Source organism: Plectrocnemia conspersa, unplaced genomic scaffold (genome assembly GCF_051122295.1).
Source record: "Plectrocnemia conspersa isolate PC_06_02 unplaced genomic scaffold, ASM5112229v1 ptg000011l, whole genome shotgun sequence".
Taxonomy (NCBI): Eukaryota; Metazoa; Arthropoda; class Insecta; order Trichoptera; family Polycentropodidae; genus Plectrocnemia; species Plectrocnemia conspersa.
In genome coordinates, this window is record NW_028277175.1 from 5558320 (window position 1) to 5579557 (window position 21238).

At 35.6% G+C, this 21238-nt stretch overlaps 2 protein-coding genes across 2 annotated transcripts; both read left to right on the plus strand.

The window, feature by feature from the left end:
• Nucleotides 1-623: 623 nt before the first annotated feature.
• Nucleotides 624-17169, plus strand: LOC148229239 (frizzled-10-A-like). Its single transcript, XM_088197710.1, has 2 exons — nucleotides 624-1039; nucleotides 15488-17169. The coding sequence occupies exons 1-2, from the start codon at nucleotides 851-853 to the stop codon at nucleotides 17000-17002; spliced, it is 1704 nt and encodes a 567-aa protein (XP_088053836.1). The 5' UTR covers nucleotides 624-850; the 3' UTR covers nucleotides 17003-17169.
• A 1596-nt stretch (nucleotides 17170-18765) lies between these two features.
• On the plus strand, nucleotides 18766-20165 carry LOC148229240 (40-kDa huntingtin-associated protein-like). The gene is made up of 6 exons (XM_088196795.1): nucleotides 18766-18928; nucleotides 18997-19246; nucleotides 19318-19534; nucleotides 19609-19690; nucleotides 19753-19880; nucleotides 19941-20165. The coding sequence occupies exons 1-6, from the start codon at nucleotides 18864-18866 to the stop codon at nucleotides 20111-20113; spliced, it is 915 nt and encodes a 304-aa protein (XP_088052921.1). The 5' UTR covers nucleotides 18766-18863; the 3' UTR covers nucleotides 20114-20165.
• The last annotated feature ends 1073 nt before the right edge of the window (nucleotides 20166-21238 follow it).

A 21238-nucleotide genomic window follows, 5' to 3' on the forward strand; every position in this document is an offset into this window, starting at 1 on the left:
GCAATTTTCAATTAAACTGGCTTTTGCAATAGCAATAAATTAATCAGAAAGTCAATCGTTGCAAGTATGTGGATTGATTTTGGAGTTTTTTCGTTATCAAATATATGTTGCATGCTCCCGTGTAAGAAAACCAAGCGATTTGTTAGTTTATGCACCAAATTGAATCACCAAAAACATCTTATATCTCAGAGCATTGCATAGATCATGAAGGTAAATAATTCATTAATTTATTTATTTAAAATAAAATTAATATAGAATTGATATTTTATTGCTTTCGTAAAATATCTAGATAGCGCTAAAGCTCAAGATGAAAAAAAAACAAATAAATCTACAATAATATATAATTATATTTACATTTGTTTATCTGTCGGGTAATAGTTCAGGCTTTCGACGCCCAACTCAAATTGGCGCTGCAAACGGTTTCAATTTTTGTTCATTTCAAATTATGACGTATAAATAACACTTGGTAAGAAAGAAAAAATCATAAAATATTAAAATGTGTATGAAATTGAATGTATCTAATGCATAATTCTTTTTATATAATTATTTATGTGAAAATATTGTCAGAAAAGGTTTAGAACTACTGGTGCTTTCATGTTTGGAGCGCAACAAGCGAACCGGTCAGAAAGCCCCGTGGCGTCGCCGGGTGCGGTGGTGGGGTGTTGCGCTCGTCCGCTCTATGGAGCGCGACTGACATAAAACTTTACGAAAGTTAAAAACTATCGAAAAACATTCACAACTGACTTAAACTGAGTTTACGCGATGGTGATATCTTGACACATCGTTCGCGTATTGTGACCCATGGAGTGTGTGTGATGGATGGAGATCTTTCGCCGCCGAACAAAAGAAGATGTTTTTGATTTTGCCGCTGTTGCTGCTGCTGGCAGCTGAGGAGGTCGCTTTGGTCAAAAGCGAATCGCACGACTCTTCGCCGCAATGCGAGAAGATCACAATACCTCTGTGCCAAAACCTCAGATACAATCTGACGGTGATGCCGAATCTGATGGACAACACGGACCAGAAACAGGCGGAGCGAGAGGTAATTAATAACACACATACTAATTTTGTATTTTTCATATCGCGCGCCATTAACGCCATTTTGGGCCAAATCGCACGATTTACGGCCGGGATTATTGTTATCGCGGTAATTTAAAAAATGTTCAACTTTATCTAATCGGCGTCGGATCTCTTTGACGCGAGCGATCCGATCCAATTTCCTGGTATACTATTAAGCTGTTATTATTTTTATTATCAACATTATTGATTCGATTTTTTAATAAATTGGAAAACACAATCCAATTTTATTCAATTTTGTGTTTGAAATTGGCACACTAGTGAGATTTCACCGGTCACTCTCCACGAATACCGAAATTATTTTCTATTTTACAATGGCTTCTTTTGTTGGTTAAAATCGACATTTGACCAACATTTCGCTTCGTTTACTGACGTTTTCTAATCCGAATTCTAATCCAACGTATATATGACGATGAATATGGTGAATAAACACTATTTTGAAGCTGTCCAGCTGATCGCAATAAAGTTATATGTGCTTGTCGATTTTCTCTTCTGTGGGTTAGGTAATCAGGATCAGATAATATAACATGTTTTAGTATAACATGATGATCGGTCTCCAATGAACAGATAATTTTGGTGTCTTCACTAAGTTGATGCGGCACCCATATGTAATCAAAATCTTCGTCCACTTTTTTGACTTCAGACGTCAAAATCAAAGATTCTGTATAGATGAATATTAAAAAATATTTTTATGAAAAATTCGGAAGGGGGGGGGGCGAATTTCCTACCCCCCTTAAATTTTGTTTCAATAAACCAAACCATCTTTCAGGTGAAAATAAGCGTAAGAAGTACAAACAAACGTCACATCTCGTATATTGCTCTATGGTTTGTCTGCACATCGATATTACACCATGTGTTAAAAATATGTTTACTATCCTTACCGATAAGAGTATTGGTCAAAATTAATTCAAACCGAATGTTGGTCAATAGGAAGGCGCAAAAACAATTATCACTTCTCAGAAGTCAAAAATTCACGTCAAAAGCAATAAAATCGTGTCGGCGCCGTCGCAGTGGGAACGCTCGGTAACGAGCGTTCCCACTGTGACGGCGACGTCACGATTTTATTGCTTTTGACGTGGATTTTTGACTTCTGAGAAGGGATAATTGTTTTTTGCTCCTTTCTATTGGTCAAAATTCGGTTTAGATAGGCTTCACCCGATTCTCACTTGGTAACATTGTTATAAAAAGTCTTATGAATGCTATATAACCGAGTATTTCCATTGCAATGGCACGATTTTGTTGCTTTTGAGGTGAATTCTAAACAGGAATAACTTTGAATTTGACTAGAAAAATGTATGTCATTTAATGAAGTATTATGTATGTTAATGAAACAAATATTAAAAAAACGACCACTGACTGGCCAACTTTTGACCCACCCCCTGAAAAAGTATTATTTATTTTGCTAATATAGCTAATTGTTTAAATTAATTTAGGATCAATATAGAACTAGCTAATTTATTATAACTGCACAATGTACATTTATTGTTAAGAACTGTTTTACACAAACCAAACGTTGTTCCCCCGTGAAGCGCTCAATTGCGACTAAATTTCCAAGGATCAAACTCTGCGCGGTTACCGCTCAGAAGTGATTTAAAAAGTGCAAAAAATTATGGTCCACCCCTTATGCGATACATATAACGGCAAAAAATAACACTTCTCCTATTCCATGTATGCGTTTAATTGTCCCTTAATATTCTAAAACAGGTTCGCCTTTAATATTCTCAATGCCTGATATCTATAGACTCGAATCACTCGCATTGCTCAGAAGAACTCAATGTAAGATGTATATGTATATAAGCCAGTGGTATAAATCAGCGACTTTTTCATTTTTAATTTGTCTGGGAGGTCGAAATTAGTGATTATTATATACTTATAATTTCGATCGATCAGCACAGATTAGGTATTGCTAGAGTTTCCTAATTTCACGATTAAAATCGTGACATTAAATAGGTTCTACATAAGTGACATGTTCATTGTAATCTGTTTTTAATTAATAAAATAAATGTAACTGATTTCAGTTTGGTGTCTTACTACTTACTTAGTAGATGTAAATTGTTTTTATCCCGCTGTAACGCATGTCATGTTAAGAAAAAATAAGATTTACAAAAATAAATTATGTTCTACATACTTGACACGACTGAAATATTTCTCTGTATGTTTAGATAAAACATTATAATACTTTTTTTACAGAAATTGTTATCTACCTTTGTGCTCTATATTTGAAAGGCCAAATTGATTTTAGGGTATGTTATCTCATGGTACTTGCTATACACAATACACAAACTTTCATCTCGACGATTCAATTTGTTGTTTTTAAGCTTAGCTGAAGTGGTAGGACTATCTCCTTCTAGAAATGTTTCACAAAAAAAGACTATCGTTATGCTCTACTCCTATATTTAGCGCGTATATTACCATGAAAATCTTTTTCCTTTGATGTCTCCAGCCGCTGCTAGCCGGCTGACAAATAGTTATTTTTCTTCTCGGCTCGCTCTCTAGATATACTTGCTCTCCAACTTGTATATCCATCATCGCGAGCTTATTTCCGTCTCGGCAGTACAAATCTATGAATAATATTCTTGTTTTTTTTCTTCTTCTTTACTCCAGGTTTGCTTTCATTATGCCCTCGATTTTAATTTTTGGAACACGTGTGCGCGCGGATGTTTCTCAGACAACATCGTAGTATTATGCTCTCTTTCCCCTCCGGTGTAATTGGGCCAACGTGGCCCCTTCGTGCTTTTTTGGTTTCAAAAGCTCTCTTCACAAAGGGGTCTGAGTTCAAAGCGAACCGTGAATAGAATCAAAGGGGTTTCAAATTAGGCGTTTCGGGCACCACCGTCGAAGAACGCAATTTCGTAAGGCTATGGGTCGTTGGGTAATTGGGGAAAAGCGCGGTGCCACGCTGAAAGTAGACGTTGGGTTTAGATTATGGCAAACATCGTTGCAAAACATCTGCTCGTGTTAAAAAATGCTAACAAAGATCAAAGAGATATTTCCGAGTTGCGAATTTGCGAAACTATGATTTATTATTATACAAAATTCGCTAGATTCTGAGCCAGTTTCATCTGATGTTAACCTTTACCGGACAAACCACTGCGGTCCAATTAGGAATTACTAAATCTTTTTACCGTTAATATATTGATTGATAGAAGTATCTCTGAGTAACTAATGAAATATAATACTGCGAATTTTATCATCAAGTCATATAAAATGTCTTCATAAAATATAATGGACCTTTGGACTGTAATGGTAAAACCATTTCGGGCATGACATACAATACATGCCATTGGACTTTTAAAGGTTAGTCACGCAGAAAACAATCTGTTACATTATTTGCAACAGTGATGGAAAGTATGAATGTTAAGCCCGAAGATTATTCTGGGCTACTGAATACATTTAGTGAAGGGTTTCTGTGTAATTCTGAGAAGATGGACGTCTGAATGTGTTTACATAATTTCCAAAACATTTAGACCACAGCAGAAGATACACCAATATTCAGAAGTTTTTGCTAGACCAGACTATCATTTATTAACCCTTTGATCGCGGATGACACTTATAGAAGTCGTTAGGAAAATCGCTAGTATTCTAGAACCTTTGAGCTTTGTGTTTTTTTTGCATAATTTAAGTTTGAAAAACAACTAAATTTATTGAAATAATTTTTAAATAAGCTTCCCCACATATTAGCAAATTTCTAAATGGTGCTAAATAAAATAATACTATTAATTTTATTACAGATTTTTTTATTATCCACATTAATGTTGGAACATTTCCGCAGTTAAACTATCATTCGACAATACCTATTCAGTAGTGCTTATAATAGGAATATAATAAGAGAGTGTACACTGATAAAGAAAACCTTTGTTGTCAGTTTTACTATCAAAACCCAGCAACTCAACAGGTACATCTTTGGTAGCTTTCTTATTTGGACGGTGAGTCTTGACTTACGCAACCATAATGCACTATCTATGTCAGTGGTCTTCAACCTCCCACGTCATTCGTAACCCTTCAAGCTGGTTTTAATTTAGTAATGCTTCATTAGATATATGTATATACATACACAATCTTTTGCTGCTTTATTCAATCCAATGCCTTATCTGTCTTCGGACATTGGCAATCAATCTGGATACATTTATTTTGTTCGCTGCGTAGTGCTCTTTCCAAACTGCCACTTCATTCTTCATCCGAGATGTCCATTCATGCATCCATACATATTTTTTATGCCTCTAAAGATCCGCATTTGACAGAGAAAACCTTACTTATTTGACAATATACAACTTCGTGTGTATATTGTCATAACCTTCTCGATCCGGAATCTTATATCAAGTGTTCGGTCTCAATCTACGTCTAGAGTTTATCGCAAATCAATAAATTTTGTTCACTCTACATGGCAAGTCCGGTCTTTTATTTACACACGCTTATTTTTGACAGACTTTTGAGCGTTTGCAATACTTCTCGATCATCTGCATTGCTTCGTCAATTTTTCTTTCTGAATAGGTGTTAAATATAAGAGGAGATAAACTAAAGCCTTGTCCCACTCTTCGCTGTATTTCGATATCGTCCGATAATACATCACTTATTGTTGTCAGTATAGAATTTTCATCTTTCTCTCAAGTTGGACTTTGTCAAACGCTCAGTGGTCGCAAAGTCGACGCTGCATACTAAAATGAGTCTTTTGGAAAAAATCTATGTTCGTCAATTTGGCGATAAATTATATCATGAATTAAACGTAAAAGTATATATAACTTATCATTCGACTATTTTATTTAAGAAAGTATTTTACTTTTGTCAGCTTAATGTATTTTTTAATGATGGCATATGTTATATAATACATATGCAAGATATCCTTTTGGGTCCCGGAAAATAAAAGTATACTATTACAATAAAAAATTTGAAACATTTCGAAAATTCATACATTAACTAGGTAATGCATGCACTGTCAAATCACTTCAGTTACAGTACACACACAAAAGTATGCTCTTGCTGGTCAGTGTTTGTCAAAGTATCACAGCTGAAAAGCGCTATGCATTGACGGATTGTCAATACCACCCTTTAAATCAGTGTATAGTACATCCAAGATGTTAGCGCTTATCATCGTTGTTGGAAATGAGGGTTAACCCAAAACTGCTCTCATGTTTTTGAGTTAAATATGTATATAAATAAACAAAATAAGTAAAAAAGTGATATTTTACACTTTCCTCAACAAATTAAATTAAAAAAGTAAAAATTAATTCCACTTGTAATTTCACATGGTCACCCTATTATATATTTCTCACCAATACTGTGACGATGAGCGTTCATATCTTGGACGGACTGTACGCTAAGCCGCGGATTCCAATTTTCGAGAATGTTTGTTCACAAAAATAGGTTGTGATGACAGCAATCTTTTAATAGCTATTTCACTCCATTCCTTATTATCACACATTAAAATAAGAACATCCAATGATTCATTCTCAAATTTTTTTAAAAGTTAACTTGCACGATAATTCAATCAATGCATTTTCCTGAGATACTTTGTTGTCTCGCTTTGTCGCCTGGATCACATATGGCTATAAATGTAAATATTTCGGCCCATTTCGCACAAAATAAATAAAAATAATAATATGTAATATCACAGTAGCTGGTTGACAACTCATACGAAACGATTGTATTAGTTTAGTGTGCGTGTTTTTAGGATAAAAAGTGGAAGTTGTGGCGTACGCTGCGCTTAAATACTGCTTCATTGAGTAGACGCTACACCGATCATGCGATGAATTGTCTACCAATGATTCTAGCAATAATGCACAAGGATACAGATACGAATCGTACTCCCACTTGTGGAGATATCTGACTGTTTTTTTATATCTACTCCAACAATAAAGCGTTTTCGCTTAGTTGGGATGGACGCTAATATTATAATATTATAAATTCAAATTACTACATTGAGCCGTGCAGAGAAAAAGTTATGCTACATCTGTAATTTATTACAATTTATTTATAAAAAAATAGTTTATTCATTTAAATAGCCAGATTTTTCAAAAAGTTATTTTTAATATTGCTGCTCCACATTTTATCCACCACCCCCGGGCAGCTGCCCAAGCTGTCCAGGTGGTATTACGCTACTGGTTCAATAACTAAATCGAACCCTTTTATCATTGCAAGTTTTTTTAAATTCTGCTGAATCTGAACCCTATTTAATCGGACGATCACGAGCATCTCTAGACACTTCAGAATTTTTGTTACGATTGTGTAAAGGACATGTGTTCAAATTTTATCAAAGCATTTTTAGACTACTGCAGAACAATAGGTTCTGTTGTCTTTATTTAATCTTACCCGATTTGATCAAACAATCTCGCCTATCTCTGGACGTTGAGTATATATGCAGAATTTTTGAGTCAAGTTGGTCCAGGTGGTATTACGGCTTTGGCTCAATAACTGAGTTAAACCCTTTTTTCATAGCATAATTTTCAAAATTCTGTAGAACACATGATTCTGTGATGACTTCGGTCTTACCCCACCGCACTCTTGCTCTTATTTTAGGCACACAATGCCCATGACAATGTTTCTTTACTTCCAATATGATTTGGTCAGTACATCTCCTCGGAGTTCTTCTCATGTACAGTCCGTGCAAGATATGAACGCTCATCGTTACAGTATTGGTGAGAAAATATAATAGGGTGACCATGTGAAATTACAAGTGCAATTCATTTTTACTTTTTTAATTTAGTTTGCTGAAGTGTAAAATATCACTTTCTTACTTATTTTGTTTATATATATACATATTTAACTCAAAAACATGAGAGCAGTTTTAGTATCACTCTCCAGGTTGAATATCTGTTCAATATCATATTTTAAAAAATACCAATAGAATATTACAGGAATTGTTTTATTGATTACAAAATACCACAACATGACAATCATTTATAATAAAAATATAACACATTAAAATTTTTAATTTAATTTCCAACGTATGGTCACCCTACCCACAGTCCTGATTTAGTATTGGTAACGTTCTCCTATCGGTGTAAACAAATTTGCGGAAAGCTGTGTATGTATGCATGCATGTGTACACGCACCCTTATTTCCAACACAACGATGATGAGCGTTAACATCTTGGATGGACTATACCTCTGGACGCTTCGTATACATTATTTATTATAATATGCAGAATGATACAAAACGTCATGATAACACGTCTGATTCCCACCTTTTGCTCTGGGCCGATTCTCGGAAAAGAATGCTCCTACAGCCGGCGAGAGGGGATTACGGCGAGTCTCGGCAATAAAATCGAAAAGAGCCAGGCACCGTAGGTAATTTGGTCGAAATTAACAGCTAGCGTTACAAAAGCCGGGGCTGGGGCCGGGCCGGTAATTTCAAAGGCGCTTTGGGGCACCAAAATGTCGGTAAAAGGTGTTATTAGCGCGGCGTTTTGAGTGGCACAATCGCCTCGGGGCCAATGCCGCCATTGACATGCGAGTTCCCGGGTCGATCAGGTATAAAACAGTTTCGCTAAAGATTTTTTCTCGCCGGTTATGTAATTGTCGAGGTGTACAGGTATCCCGCGGACCCCCTGCTGCTCGGACACATGTAAGGCCCCTTCATAATGACCCGCCTCATACTGGGTCGCTCTGCTTCTTCTTCTTGTGCTGCGTGCCCATTATGGCCTGGCCCGTTGCCTGTGCGCCGTTTCGGCCTGTCATCGCTCTGAATCTCGCTTTTAATTGATTGTGATAATGGCCGGCCGGAAAGGCTCTTCATTTCGGATTCATAGGCGATACGGAAACGGGTTTTGAAGAGAGCGAGAGACGGTATCGCGCCTGCTACAATTCGTATCTGGACGAATTCCTCTCGTTTCTTGCTCAGGCTCCAATTAAAATTCGAACGTAATTGACCACAGATCGATAAGAACCGGCGACGCATGGATGCCTTTATTCGGAGGCGTAAATTACTGAGATATGCAAATTGGATAATGGCTGTGTACCACAGAAAAGTATAGACTTCCATTCAAAGAAAGAAGAAGAACAACAGTCATTATTGAATCAATAAGAACTACATGTTGTTCCAGGACTTTTTCTAAGACTAAATTTGCACGAATATTGGTCTTTACTATCTTATTCCAAATTAGTAACATAGCCAAGAAAACTTAAAATGCTTTTACGCCTTTGAAAAACATTTGTGAGAGAGAATGTGTATCGGTTGTGTCTACTATGACAGAAATACGCGGAATTCGAAACAAACTGTTATTTTTGTTTAACGCTATCTCAAAATCAGGCGTGCGTGTTGCATTTTTTTTTGTGAAGTTCGTATTTGTTTTCTTTGTATTTGTTGTTTCAAAATCAATAATTCGATAGCGATACATTTATCTTTAATTATTTAAATTATTTGCAAATCCGCACAAATAAAATCCTAATGTACGTATATCATATTCGTTCCAATCATTACTAGCTATTATTGTATGTACAAAAACATCGATAAAATTATGCATTCTCGTCGGCGCCGTCGCAGTAGGAACGCTCGTTTTACTGCTTTTGGCGTGAATTTTTGACTTCTGAGAAGTGATAATTGTTTTTGCGCCTTCCTATTGACCAAAATTCAGTTTGAATACACTTTGACCAATACTCTTATAGCAAAAGTCCGTAGAAATATCGGTAAGGATAGGATCATATTTTTAAAACATAGTGTAATATCCAACTGCAGACAAATTATGGAGCAAGATGTGACATCTGTTTGTATTTCTTCTGATTATTTTTTTCTGTGAGATGAGTTGGCCTAGTTTGTATTTTAGACTTGATCTAATAAAAGTTCAAAATTATAATTAGGTTATTTGGTTAGGTTTGGGTTTTAACAGCAAATAGACGCTTCGCTTAATTGCGTTTCATAGACGTTGCGCTTTAGAGTAGCACATAATTTCACTAGCGCCTATCCGTGAAATTATATTCTCGCTAGTATAAATATATATCCACTGGTGAAAATGTATATACACTTTACAAGTGAAAATATAACTTCACTGAACGATTCGATATTTATGTAAGAAAAAATTTGAACGTCCTCCTAAAATGTCCTCTGAAGAAAATTCATATTCATAGCCCAGATTTTGTACTCTGCAATGGCAGTAAGAATTTCTTTCTTAAGTCTGTAGAGTCTTCTAATTTAAGATTTTTAAAGATCAAGTCTCGTTGAAACTCACTAGTTTAAAACGATTATCCACTGATCCTAAATAATATTATTAAATAATTGTTCTGCATCACTTGTTGTTTCAATACATTCTACAGAATGTCTTTAATTGTGCAGATTCTGAACTATGCAGTACTAAATCAACCTAAAATTTTTATTTAAAAAGTCCGAACGTCTGTCTGATCTGTAGAGTCTTCACATGCAAGTTATTTAAAGACCAAATCTCGTTGAAACTCACCAAATATTATTATTAAATAATTGTTCTGCATCACGTTCTCGTCGTTGCCTTCAATTGTGTTGATTCTGAATTATTACAATGTGAATGTTTTATATATGAAATTAGATGAAAATTACATATTTTCCGATTTTGTAAGGATGTTAGATGAGCGTTTTTATCAAATATAAACTAGAAGAAGTATTACAATACCCAGTAACGATTTGGTATTTAAGTAGAATACAAATATGTTCTCCGAAAACAATCCGTATTGCTTGTTCATATCTAAGAAAATTTATAAGATCTTATTTTTTATGTCTATTATTAGCTATGAAACTTTTTACGTACCATATCAATTGCTTTTGAAAGATAAAAAACAGAATTGGGGGCTAACAAAGGTAACGGAATTATAATTAGCTTCCCATATATTTTTTGTATTTAGAAATTCAATCTTTCTAACTTACCTGCGAAGGATAGGTAAATGGAAAGAAGGCAGATAAGACTGTTCGGTACCTGTTTTTATAATCGCTTTCCTTTTACCAATTAAGCTTACCTGTGCCACAATAAGATAATAACTTACTGTTATTGGTATAAAACTGCAACGAATTTCGTTTCTTATTTTTTTTGTAGAACTCGCATTTCCTGAGGTTTCAGATAACCGATTACAAAAACGTGTTGACCCAGTTTTTTTATTGTAAACAAGAATATACTTTTGAAATGTGACGAAGTTCTTTGATCTATAACCGCTCAATCATACATGCATACGTATGTATAAATCTTAATTTAAAGATCCTGCTGTCTAGTATCAAATTCGACCGATCTTTATCTTATTCTGCGTCTATGAATATTTTCTAGCAATGTTCCAAAAAACTTATCATATGATTCCATGAATCTAAGAATGTTTAAAGGTATGGTATACCAAAGTCTTTCGCCCTTGATTTCTAGTCAGTGGGTCGTTAGTGTCTTGACACCGCTCGATGAGTCACTGAATACACCACCACAAGTGTTTTCGCCACGATAACGACGCTTCGTCGTCGGTAAGCTATCTTGGCTCAGCTGCGCCATAAACTGGTCTATCAAAGGGCCCGCAACCCGGCTCTAGATTGTGACCGCCAATAAATCGACGTTGTAAATTTCTCTTTCGATCGACACCGCATCACAGGCGCTTAGCCGACTCTTATCAGCCGTTATCGGCAGCGGCTCGCTTTTTACTATGAGCGAGGCGGCGAGGCACAAAGGGAACAAATGTGTGTGCATATTGACAGTTGTACCCACACGAGTGAGTGTCCGTTGTCAATATTTGCCACGAGTGAACTCGTATGGTAGGATTTCGTGTGGCCCGAGAGTAAAATTCTTCAGGGCCGTAATCCGCTGATAATTTTATTTATGACCGCCGGCTCGGGGCTTTGGACCCGATTTTATGACGCTAAAGCATCTTTTTGTGTTCTGGTCGGAAGGTTCGGAATGGTTTTAGGTTTTATTGCCGGTCTAATTGCACCGGTTGGTCATGTTCGTTTAGGCCTTTTTTTGCCAGTGAATAACAAAATTAACTTTGAGATAAACCGATAAATTTATTCTGTTAAAATAAGAATTGTATGAATGATACCAAATAAATTTAAAATCACTTGTAACTTATGTATTACACACAGATCTGGACGTTTATATAAATTATTAACGTTATCCAAAATAAACACATTGTTTAAAAGAAGATATAATGCTTATCAGTATGTATGTTCTGATATATATAGTATAATAGATATTGCACTGAATATTCGTAATTTCGCGCATTGCAATCGTTATCGATGTGAACTGTCAAGTGGTTGTGGATATCAGGTTAAAAGGCAAAAATATATATAATAAATACAACTTACAACAAAAGAGTTTGATGCCTCAATTAAGATAATGAAATTGTTCTCAGTTCTTTATATAATATAATGAGATTTTGTGACCAAGATAACTTTTCTATAAAATTAAACTTATAAATATTTTTTTAAATAGGATTAATTTCAAGAAAGTCTGATTATTTTAATGTTCATAAAAAGCTAAAGTATATTTATTTACTATTTATTATAAAACAATATTTATTTACTATTATAAAACAATATTGTCCGAGGTTATTGAGAACGGGAGGTAATTCAGTCGACTTGGCCAGCTTCGAGCGCTTCCGAACATTGTTGGCAAAAGGACCGGAGTCAAAGGAACCGAAGTCGGAGCTGCTCTTTCGCTCTCTTTCCCGTGTTAAGGGACGAGAGTGAGAGAGAAAATGATATGATGTTTCGCAAACTGAGATAGAACGAGTAACTAGGTTCAATTTCAGTATGCGCGTAGGTGTCCTATGGTTAACACGCATGTCAAGCGCTGCATCGTGGTCACGTGTTCAAGACATAATACCACATGCTTACTGGGGACTTCAACAGACTCTTACTGACATCTTTGAATATTTTAGGGCACCAAAGGGGATTAATTATATTTTTGATAGTATATTCTTCCAACAGATATCGTTATTATATTTTTTTTCATATAAAATAAAATAATTAGTGGTACTAGATTTTGTTAAAAAAAATCGTTTCGAATGTCCTTATGTATTTTCTTAGATCGGTTTATATAAATGTCACACCATAACGAATTCTTAATTAGAATCGATGGCGACAAATTCTAGGATAGTCACAGATGTGGTGTTCGTGTACTGAAGTATCATTTTTATGCCTTATGCCTTATTAGCCGACAAAGATTTTGCGTAAATTGAATATTTACGACAGAAAAGTTTTCACTGATATTGTATTGGTGAGTGCCCACACAAACTTTTATAATAATCAGTAGCGTAATTTTAATAATATGACAATTTAAAAATTGCGATTATTTGGCACATTTTTGGATCGCGCGCAAATATACCAGCTGTACATGACAGCAGCCGCCGTCCGGACGACATGAAATAACTGTTCCGATCCACTACGCTACTACATATTTTTCAGAAAATAAAACTTTTATATACGAAATCTACTTTTTATACATGTGGAGATGTGTGTATATCATCATTGATTAATTATAACAACAAATCGAACAAAATATCGTTAGCTCGCCGAAATTAAATGTAGTTTCTTTAGCGTTTATTCTGCAAGTTTTCATGAAACGATTGGAACAATATCTCTAATTAAGTATTTAAGACGGTCGTAACCAGAAAAATATTAAACCACTTGTAAAAGTTGCCGACACCCAAGTGAGAGATACAGCTATATTTAATTCTACGCTAGTTTATTATTGACTCATGCACATGCAGCTTCGTTTGATCTTGGTTTTTTGCTTTGATGTATTTTCTGAGTCGACGAAGCACATTAAACGTGCCCTCATATAGCATAATCAAGGAGGTCGCAATCTGCAGGCACTTTTAATTTGCACACACATCTACTTTATTTATAGAATTCAATGGCCGTATTTATAAAGCGCATGTCTGTTTATTTTCCGTCGGTGCTTGTCGGCAATCCTCTGATGTGCAAGTTTATATACAGCGGCGAGTTCTTGTGTGTTACATACCGACATGTCCGCCGATCTCTGCCTGCTGTTGCTCAAACGAGAGGAAGACGTGCGGATTGTTATTACATCAATATCCATAACATTCAGAGCGGCTTCAATAACATCTAAGTTTATCGGACGACTTATTCCACTGCCTTCCGGACCAAATGCTTATAAGGGCATTCGATTCGCGACAGGCTTCGTCATTTGCATATAGATATGGCAACCAAAAGCATACCTCTTGAACTCTTGTAGTTAATTAACGCGGCGCAGTCATCATCATCATCATCATCACACGGCAACCCTGATCCGGTTTTATGCTTTGAAATTCCTTTTTAGATAGATGCAAGTCCTCTCACTAATGAGCGAGCGTTTCATCTCCGAATTAGACACGGTTTAAATCGAATAGCGTGTAATCATCTTACTTCATTGGTTGGTTTTCCTTATGATTATATTTTATACTAGATATTTCATTCCCTCTATTTTGAAATCAATTGCATTATTTGATAAATGGACAATTTTATATGAAGGTTTAATTAAAATGAAATAAAATGCCAACTGGCGAAAAGGTACGAAGATTCGCCGAAAGGGCGGCTGCCGCGTGAGCCCGCTTCGCGGCCAGCCGTCATAAAATTTGTAATTAAGGCTCTGTGTCGTGTTATCGCGGCGGGTCTGCCTCTCCCCCGTAATTGCGGTTTATCTGTGGCGCCGGCACAACGCGCCTGCCTCAAAGGATAAACCCGTTAAAGCCTCGCCCGCTCTACCTGCATAAATTTAGATCGAATCCTTCGATATACCCCCCTCGCGCATCTCTTTTATTTTTAACCATTCATAACTTGCGATCACTCAGTATTTTATCGTCAGATTGAGTGCATTCACTCTTAAAATTAAATCCCCCCCTTTCAAGTGTTTTCTTTTTTCTATGTAATCCCCATTTAGGTAGCACACGGCTCCCAGAATAGATCCGTTTTGATGTTCCGCCAATGTTTGTATGTTTATGTAGTATTTTTTGTGACAAAAAGGATGAGCCGCCGAGAGGCACTTCTCTCGTTTTGTACAAACAGTCTCCGTTAAAAACGTATCCCTTGGCTTGAGAGAAGTGCACACATACACTCGATACGTGACTCTCGACTCTCGGTCTGAATTTGTCCAGAAAATAAAAAGCATGCTTATATAAGACGCTTCTATATGCGTATCTTAATTGAATAATCGTGTACGCTTCTTTTTCTAAACATTTGCTTGTTTGAACTTCGGTTCTCCGAGTTCAACGCACGAAAGTTTGCATCAAAGTCAAAATTGGACTCGCATTCTGGTTCAGAATTTCTAATAAGACTAAATAAAAACGAGTCGGGAAAACAAAGGGAATCTGCGGGTCCTCCGTGCTCTTTTATTTTATTTTTTGTACCCGTTCGTTCCTTTGGCATGTCAACTTCTTGAAACTCGTCAGTCTTCTATTGTCTGTCACCGATGCGCATCCGATCGCTTTGTTCGGCGATTCTCAAACTACGATACAAATATTAATATTCATTTTTTTTGTTTCAGTTGGAAGAGTACATGCCGCTGGTTAAGTCGCAGTGCTCAGTGCACATCAAGTACTTTTTGTGCTCAGTCTTCGCTCCGCTCTGCTCTGAAGAAGTCAACGAAGCCATCACGTCATGTCGTTCTTTGTGTCTTCAAGTAAAGAACGACTGCCTACCAACCATGACTGCGCACGGTTTGGACTGGCCGTACCTGTTCAACTGCTCCCGCTTTCCAGAGTCCAGCAAGAATCAACTCTGCATGCAGAACCCGAACATCACAGAACCTAATAAAAAAACATCTGAAGATAGAGAGCTGTGGGTTACCAACGACAACAAGAATTGGTTCGATAATGCCAGATGGCTACTTCGCAGTCCTGGCGATAAAGTATCCATCCATGATACTCAATGTCCTCCAAATTTTGCTAAAACTAGAGACTCGCTATATCCTATGTGCGCGCCTAAATGCGGAAAAGACGCTTATTATAGGATCGAAGACAAGAAGTTCGCAGAATCTTGGTTCACCGGCTGGGGGTGGTTGTGCTTCCTGTCCACCTTGTTCACACTGCTGACTTTCTGCGTGGATTCGTCTCGATTTCGCTATCCGGAGAGACCTGTGATATTCTTGGCGATGTGCAACAACGCTGTTGGAATAGCGTATATAGTGAGAGGCTCCTTTGGCTCGAAGACATTGAGTTGCACTGAACCTTCTGATGGAAGCGATAGTTATGTGGCAGTCGATGGACTAGAGAGTGCTTCATGCACGTTTCTCTTTCTAGTGATATACTACTTTTCGCTTTCGTCCAGCGTGTGGTTTGTGAATTTGGCGTTCTCTTGGTATCTGAGCGCCGCAAAAAAGTGGTCAACCGAAGCTCTAGAAAACATCGCTTCGTACTTCCATGTCGCCGCTTGGACTGGGCCGGCGGTTTTTGCGGTGGCGGCTTTAGTTTTAAGAAAAGTATCAGCCGACGAACTGACTGGATTGTGTCAAGTGGCCGACTCCGCGGCTATTCCGTTCGTTGTAATACCACACACGAGTTTATTACTCTCAGGATGCTTCTTGGCTTTATTGGGCGGCACAGCTTTGATCAAAGTGAGAAAAGCTGTCAAATCAGTAGGAAGATCTACTTCCAAACTCGAAAGGCTGATGTCTCGCCTCATAGTGTTCGGATTCTTGTTCATTATTCCTGCGTTGGGGTGTTTAGGCTGTGTGATATACGAGTCATTTAATAAACCAAAGTGGCAGTCCCTCTCTTTGATGGCTGCAACAGAGTGTCAGTATCAGTCGGGGTGTTCCCAGTTGCCCTCCACGGGAGCAGGTGTGGAAATTGCCTTGTTGAGGCTATTTTTGTCTTTAGCTGGCGGAATCGCTACTGGCATGTGGGTATGGTCTGGGAAAACTTGCAGGGTCTGGGGTTCACTTTTCACAAAGGCGCCGAACAAACCCTCCACTTGCTATCGCCAGACTGTTGTTCCTGTAATGTTAACCATGCCCAAAAGGTCGTTCTATGGAAGACCCATGCACGTCTCGAGGGTATGACGTTTCGTGAATTTGTATATGATAGTTATTTATTTTATAAAATGTACAGAATCAATTATGTTTATATTGTAAATGTTTAACAAATACTCATGTCTTAATGTTTATGGACTTATATTGTCTTCTGTGAAGACGCAGACTTATATATTTTTAATAAAAATATTCTAAAATAATGAGCATATTTATTTATTTACTAAACAAAATACTTGTTAACAAATTAAAACGACTAACTTGAGTGAAACAGTTTTCTACATATTTATCAGTTACGAAAGTGTGTTTTTACGAACGCGATGCGCAAAATTATGAGCCCAAAACGTAAAACATAACTCAACAGTCCCTCTGGCGTGCAGCGACATAAACTTAATGGTATTTATATAATGGTTTGAAGATCGGATAAATATATTTTAATATTATAACTTTAGTTTATTTTGATAGATTTATATAATTTAATAAAATAAAATTTTTTTTCGCGAAGTTCGTATTCATAGTCAGTAAACATTTACTAATACGCACATAAATCACGAGAAGAACATCAACATATCAACTTCATGTCATATGAGCAGCTGACTTTTTTACCTGAATGCTATAATTTATAAACTTATACATTAAACAAACAATTTACCTGAATGATATAATTTATAAGCTAACATATTAAATAATGTTTTATAGCAACATACATATTTCAATATAAAAAGTTGCAACTGAAAATATCGAACATATTCTGATTTGAAAAAAATATTTTGGAGATATTTTATATGTGCAATAAACACAGAGTACCATTAATTTTACAACGTCAGATATAGCTTAATTGTAAGTATTTATAAAACATTATTACTATTTTGAAATGCAATGATTGTCATTACGATAAATATTAAACGTATAAAAGAAAAAGATAGGGGGTGTAATTAACTTTATTTTCATGATTAAGTTGAATTTGAAAAATTCACAAAAGCGTATTATTATTTTGGAGAATTTAATTAATCTATGGTTTGTATACATGTAAATACAGTAAGGCTTTGCACACACTAAGGGAGAGGTACGGATCGACCCGAGCGGCACTAGCTTGAGGGCGGCATTATTGCAATGAAAGGACCGTTCGTGTTCTTTAGCTGAGTGGCTAAAAAATATATATCCATGAATAGCTAAGAGCCAAGTTGGAATACGTGAAAATAATAAACAGCAGTTTACAAAACGCTGATTTTATGACCCAACCGGTTATAACAGCCGCCCCTATAGATTGAAATATTTTTGGCCGGCCCAAATATTTGGGCCAAATAATGGGTATGATGGGTAATATTTACTTGTAAGTATTTTTTATGACTAACCCAGTAGATACGGATTAACACCATTATAACGCATTAGACTTACCCCTGTCAGGTTACAACGAAAGACATAAATAAATAAATAAAATAAAATTTCAATTGTAAAAATCAGTAGTAAAATTTTATATGTTTAACCCCTTTATGGTTTGTATTCAATAAAATAATATTTGGTGCATCTAGAACATAAGCTGTGGATGCATCGTCGTACTCCTGATTAGTTTTTCGAACGACATACTTTTTAATTATGCCAATCTTTTTTTTACTATATTAAAATATATTTAAAATAAACTTGTATATTTAAAAAAATACTAATTTTAAAATTATGAAAATTATTTTGATTTACTTAAAATAAATTATTTTAAAATTAATTATAATAATTACAAATATAAATAAAATTATAATAAAAATATATGTGAGCGTATTTAGCGGCATTTAGCTATTTTTATATTTTGTGCTGGTAACACTATCACTGACAGTTTAATCATTGAACTGACAGTCGACTTGGTATTGATTTTTACTATATAAAGTTGTACATCATAACCATGTCCACCGACTTAGGTCCAGAATTTTCAGAAAAGTATAATGCCATTTCGAATAAACTAAAAAAGTAAGCTCATAGCATCATATTCATTAATATAGACATATAATTAATATTATATTTTATGATAATTGCAGAAAATTTATGCGAAAACCAAACGTAGCCGAAGCTACAGAAGAATTTTGCGAACTAGCTTTAGAATGCGAACACGCTGAACAACCGCCATTTGCCGGATTGTGTTATATTGGCGCCGCAAGAAGCGAAGGCTCTATTGGTAACACAATTGGTGAAGCAGAATATCTACTTTTATCTGCCAGACAGTTTATGAAAGCCGAAAAAAAGTTAGACTCCCTCAGATGTATCAGTCCAGGAAAAGTAAATTTAGAAGTATGTCCATTTTTATGCGTATTTATTACCATATTGAATGCAATTTATTTATTATTTTTTATGTATTTTAGGCTGCTATTAGTTGTTATAGTCATGTAAATAAGCGTTATCCAGATAAATCAGCGTTACGATCGTGCGTGAATTTAGAAGTTGCAAATAATTTGGAGCAATTAGGACACTACCAAGAAGCTGAAGTGTATTATAAAAACGCAATGGAAAATTTTCCTAATAATCCTGGACATTCAGTGATCTGTCTTTTAAATTTAGCGTCTGTTTTTATTAAAGAAGGTGAATATAAATTTCTCACTATTTATCATAAGTTAATATACATAATTCAACTAATGTTTATGAATTCAAAAAAGAAAAATACTCAGAAGCTCTTAATGCATATGATAAGATTAACGATATTATTCAAGACTATAATTATAACACTTATATAGAGAGGTTAGTAAAAATGTAATTTTTTATACTTGCATATATTATATTAATTATAATTTATATTTTAGGTGTGAAATTAATAGATTATTTTTGTATTTAATTGTTCAACCGTCGCCGAAAACTGTTTCACCATCAATGGAAAAGCTTTTGGAACGTTACAGTATTGATCACCAATCTGATGAAATCAATCTTGATAGTATGATTTTACTGCAATATGAAAATAATTTATAAATTATATGCATTTTTATTTTTTCAGAATTCGTTATTAATTTAGAATTATCTCTGTTATTGCAATCTGTATTGACTGCTTGTAAAATATGTGAAATATCATCTCTCATCGGTCTACGAACTGAATTGAAGCCGTTTTTGAGTATTGAGCAACAAGAGTTATTGCGGTGTGTGATTCAAAAATATGAATCAATGAAATAGATCTTTATTGCAAATATATATAATAAAATTTCTATAAATACCTTATTATAAATTGTTTTTTTTATTTATTCACTCCATTTTTTTATTTCGCATCGAAGCGCGCCAATTTAATCGAGGGTAGAAGCTAAATATCCAAAATTTCGAATTGCTTAGTTAAATGGGTCTTAACATATTCTTTTTAGTGTGTGCTAATAATCCTTAGTACAATATAATTTTTATATTCGCGCTTTTGACTGGAAGCGTTGGGGATAGAGCAAGAACTTCGTTTAACCGAGAATATTGCTGCTATAAGTGAAAGTGTGGTCGAAAACCCAAAACTGCCGATTTGTAGGCGTTCGCAGCTTTTGGGCTTTTCTTATGGTTCCCTTTGGCGCATTTTGTTTCCGGGCTTGCACCTACACCCGTATAAAATTCAGATAACACAATAACTGAAGTGCAGAGACCATGGACAGCGAAGAACTTACGTAGATTGAATGTTAGAGCATCAGGAAGTTGGTGCGAGTTTTCAAATAAAATCTTGTTTTCTGGGTATGTTATTAAGTAAAATTGTCGCACATGGAGCAAGAATAATCCTCATGTGATTCACAAGAGATTATTACATGCCCAAAAAGTGACTGGTGCGCATGGTGTTCAGGCGGCGTCATTAGGCCTTACTTTTTTAAAAACGATTAAGATCGGAATATAACAGTCAATGGTGAATGCTATAGGCGCATGGTAAACGATTATTTTTGGCACGAAATCGAAGGTATTGCTGTGGAAGACTTTTGGTTTCAACAAGACGCCATGCCATCAAAAGTATTTCATACACCTTCTATCGGTTGATTTATTAAAAAAACTGTGATTGAACGACAGGTGATGGTTTATTTGCATAAACCGCAAAGTCAGCGATAGAATTATTCGTGTTGACTTTGCCCCCGAAAATCTTCTTACATCGTGTTCGCCTAGTAGTACTCGTAATATTTGACGAAAACGTATGTGTAACTTTTGTTCTGGTAATAAAATTACGCGCGTATCGTGTTTTGTTTGTCACAGAGTTGTGTATCGAATGAATAAGGTAATATAATGCCCGGATTAGTAGGCATATATTTTTTTTTTAAATATACTATTTTTGTATGTTATATGTTT

Bases quoted from the DNA above. Each gene is read 5' to 3' on its own strand.
- LOC148229239 (XM_088197710.1), top strand. From the start codon at position 851: ATGTTTTTGATTTTGCCGCTGTTGCTGCTGCTGGCAGCTGAGGAGGTC. The intron at 1,040-15,487 runs GTAATTAATAAC...TTTTTGTTTCAG, and splicing joins AGAAACAGGCGGAGCGAGAG to TTGGAAGAGTACATGCCGCT.
- LOC148229240 (XM_088196795.1), top strand. From the start codon at position 18,864: ATGTCCACCGACTTAGGTCCAGAATTTTCAGAAAAGTATAATGCCATT. The intron at 19,535-19,608 runs GTGAATATAAAT...AATTCAAAAAAG, and splicing joins GTCTGTTTTTATTAAAGAAG to AAAAATACTCAGAAGCTCTT. The intron at 19,881-19,940 runs GTATGATTTTAC...TTATTTTTTCAG, and splicing joins TGATGAAATCAATCTTGATA to AATTCGTTATTAATTTAGAA.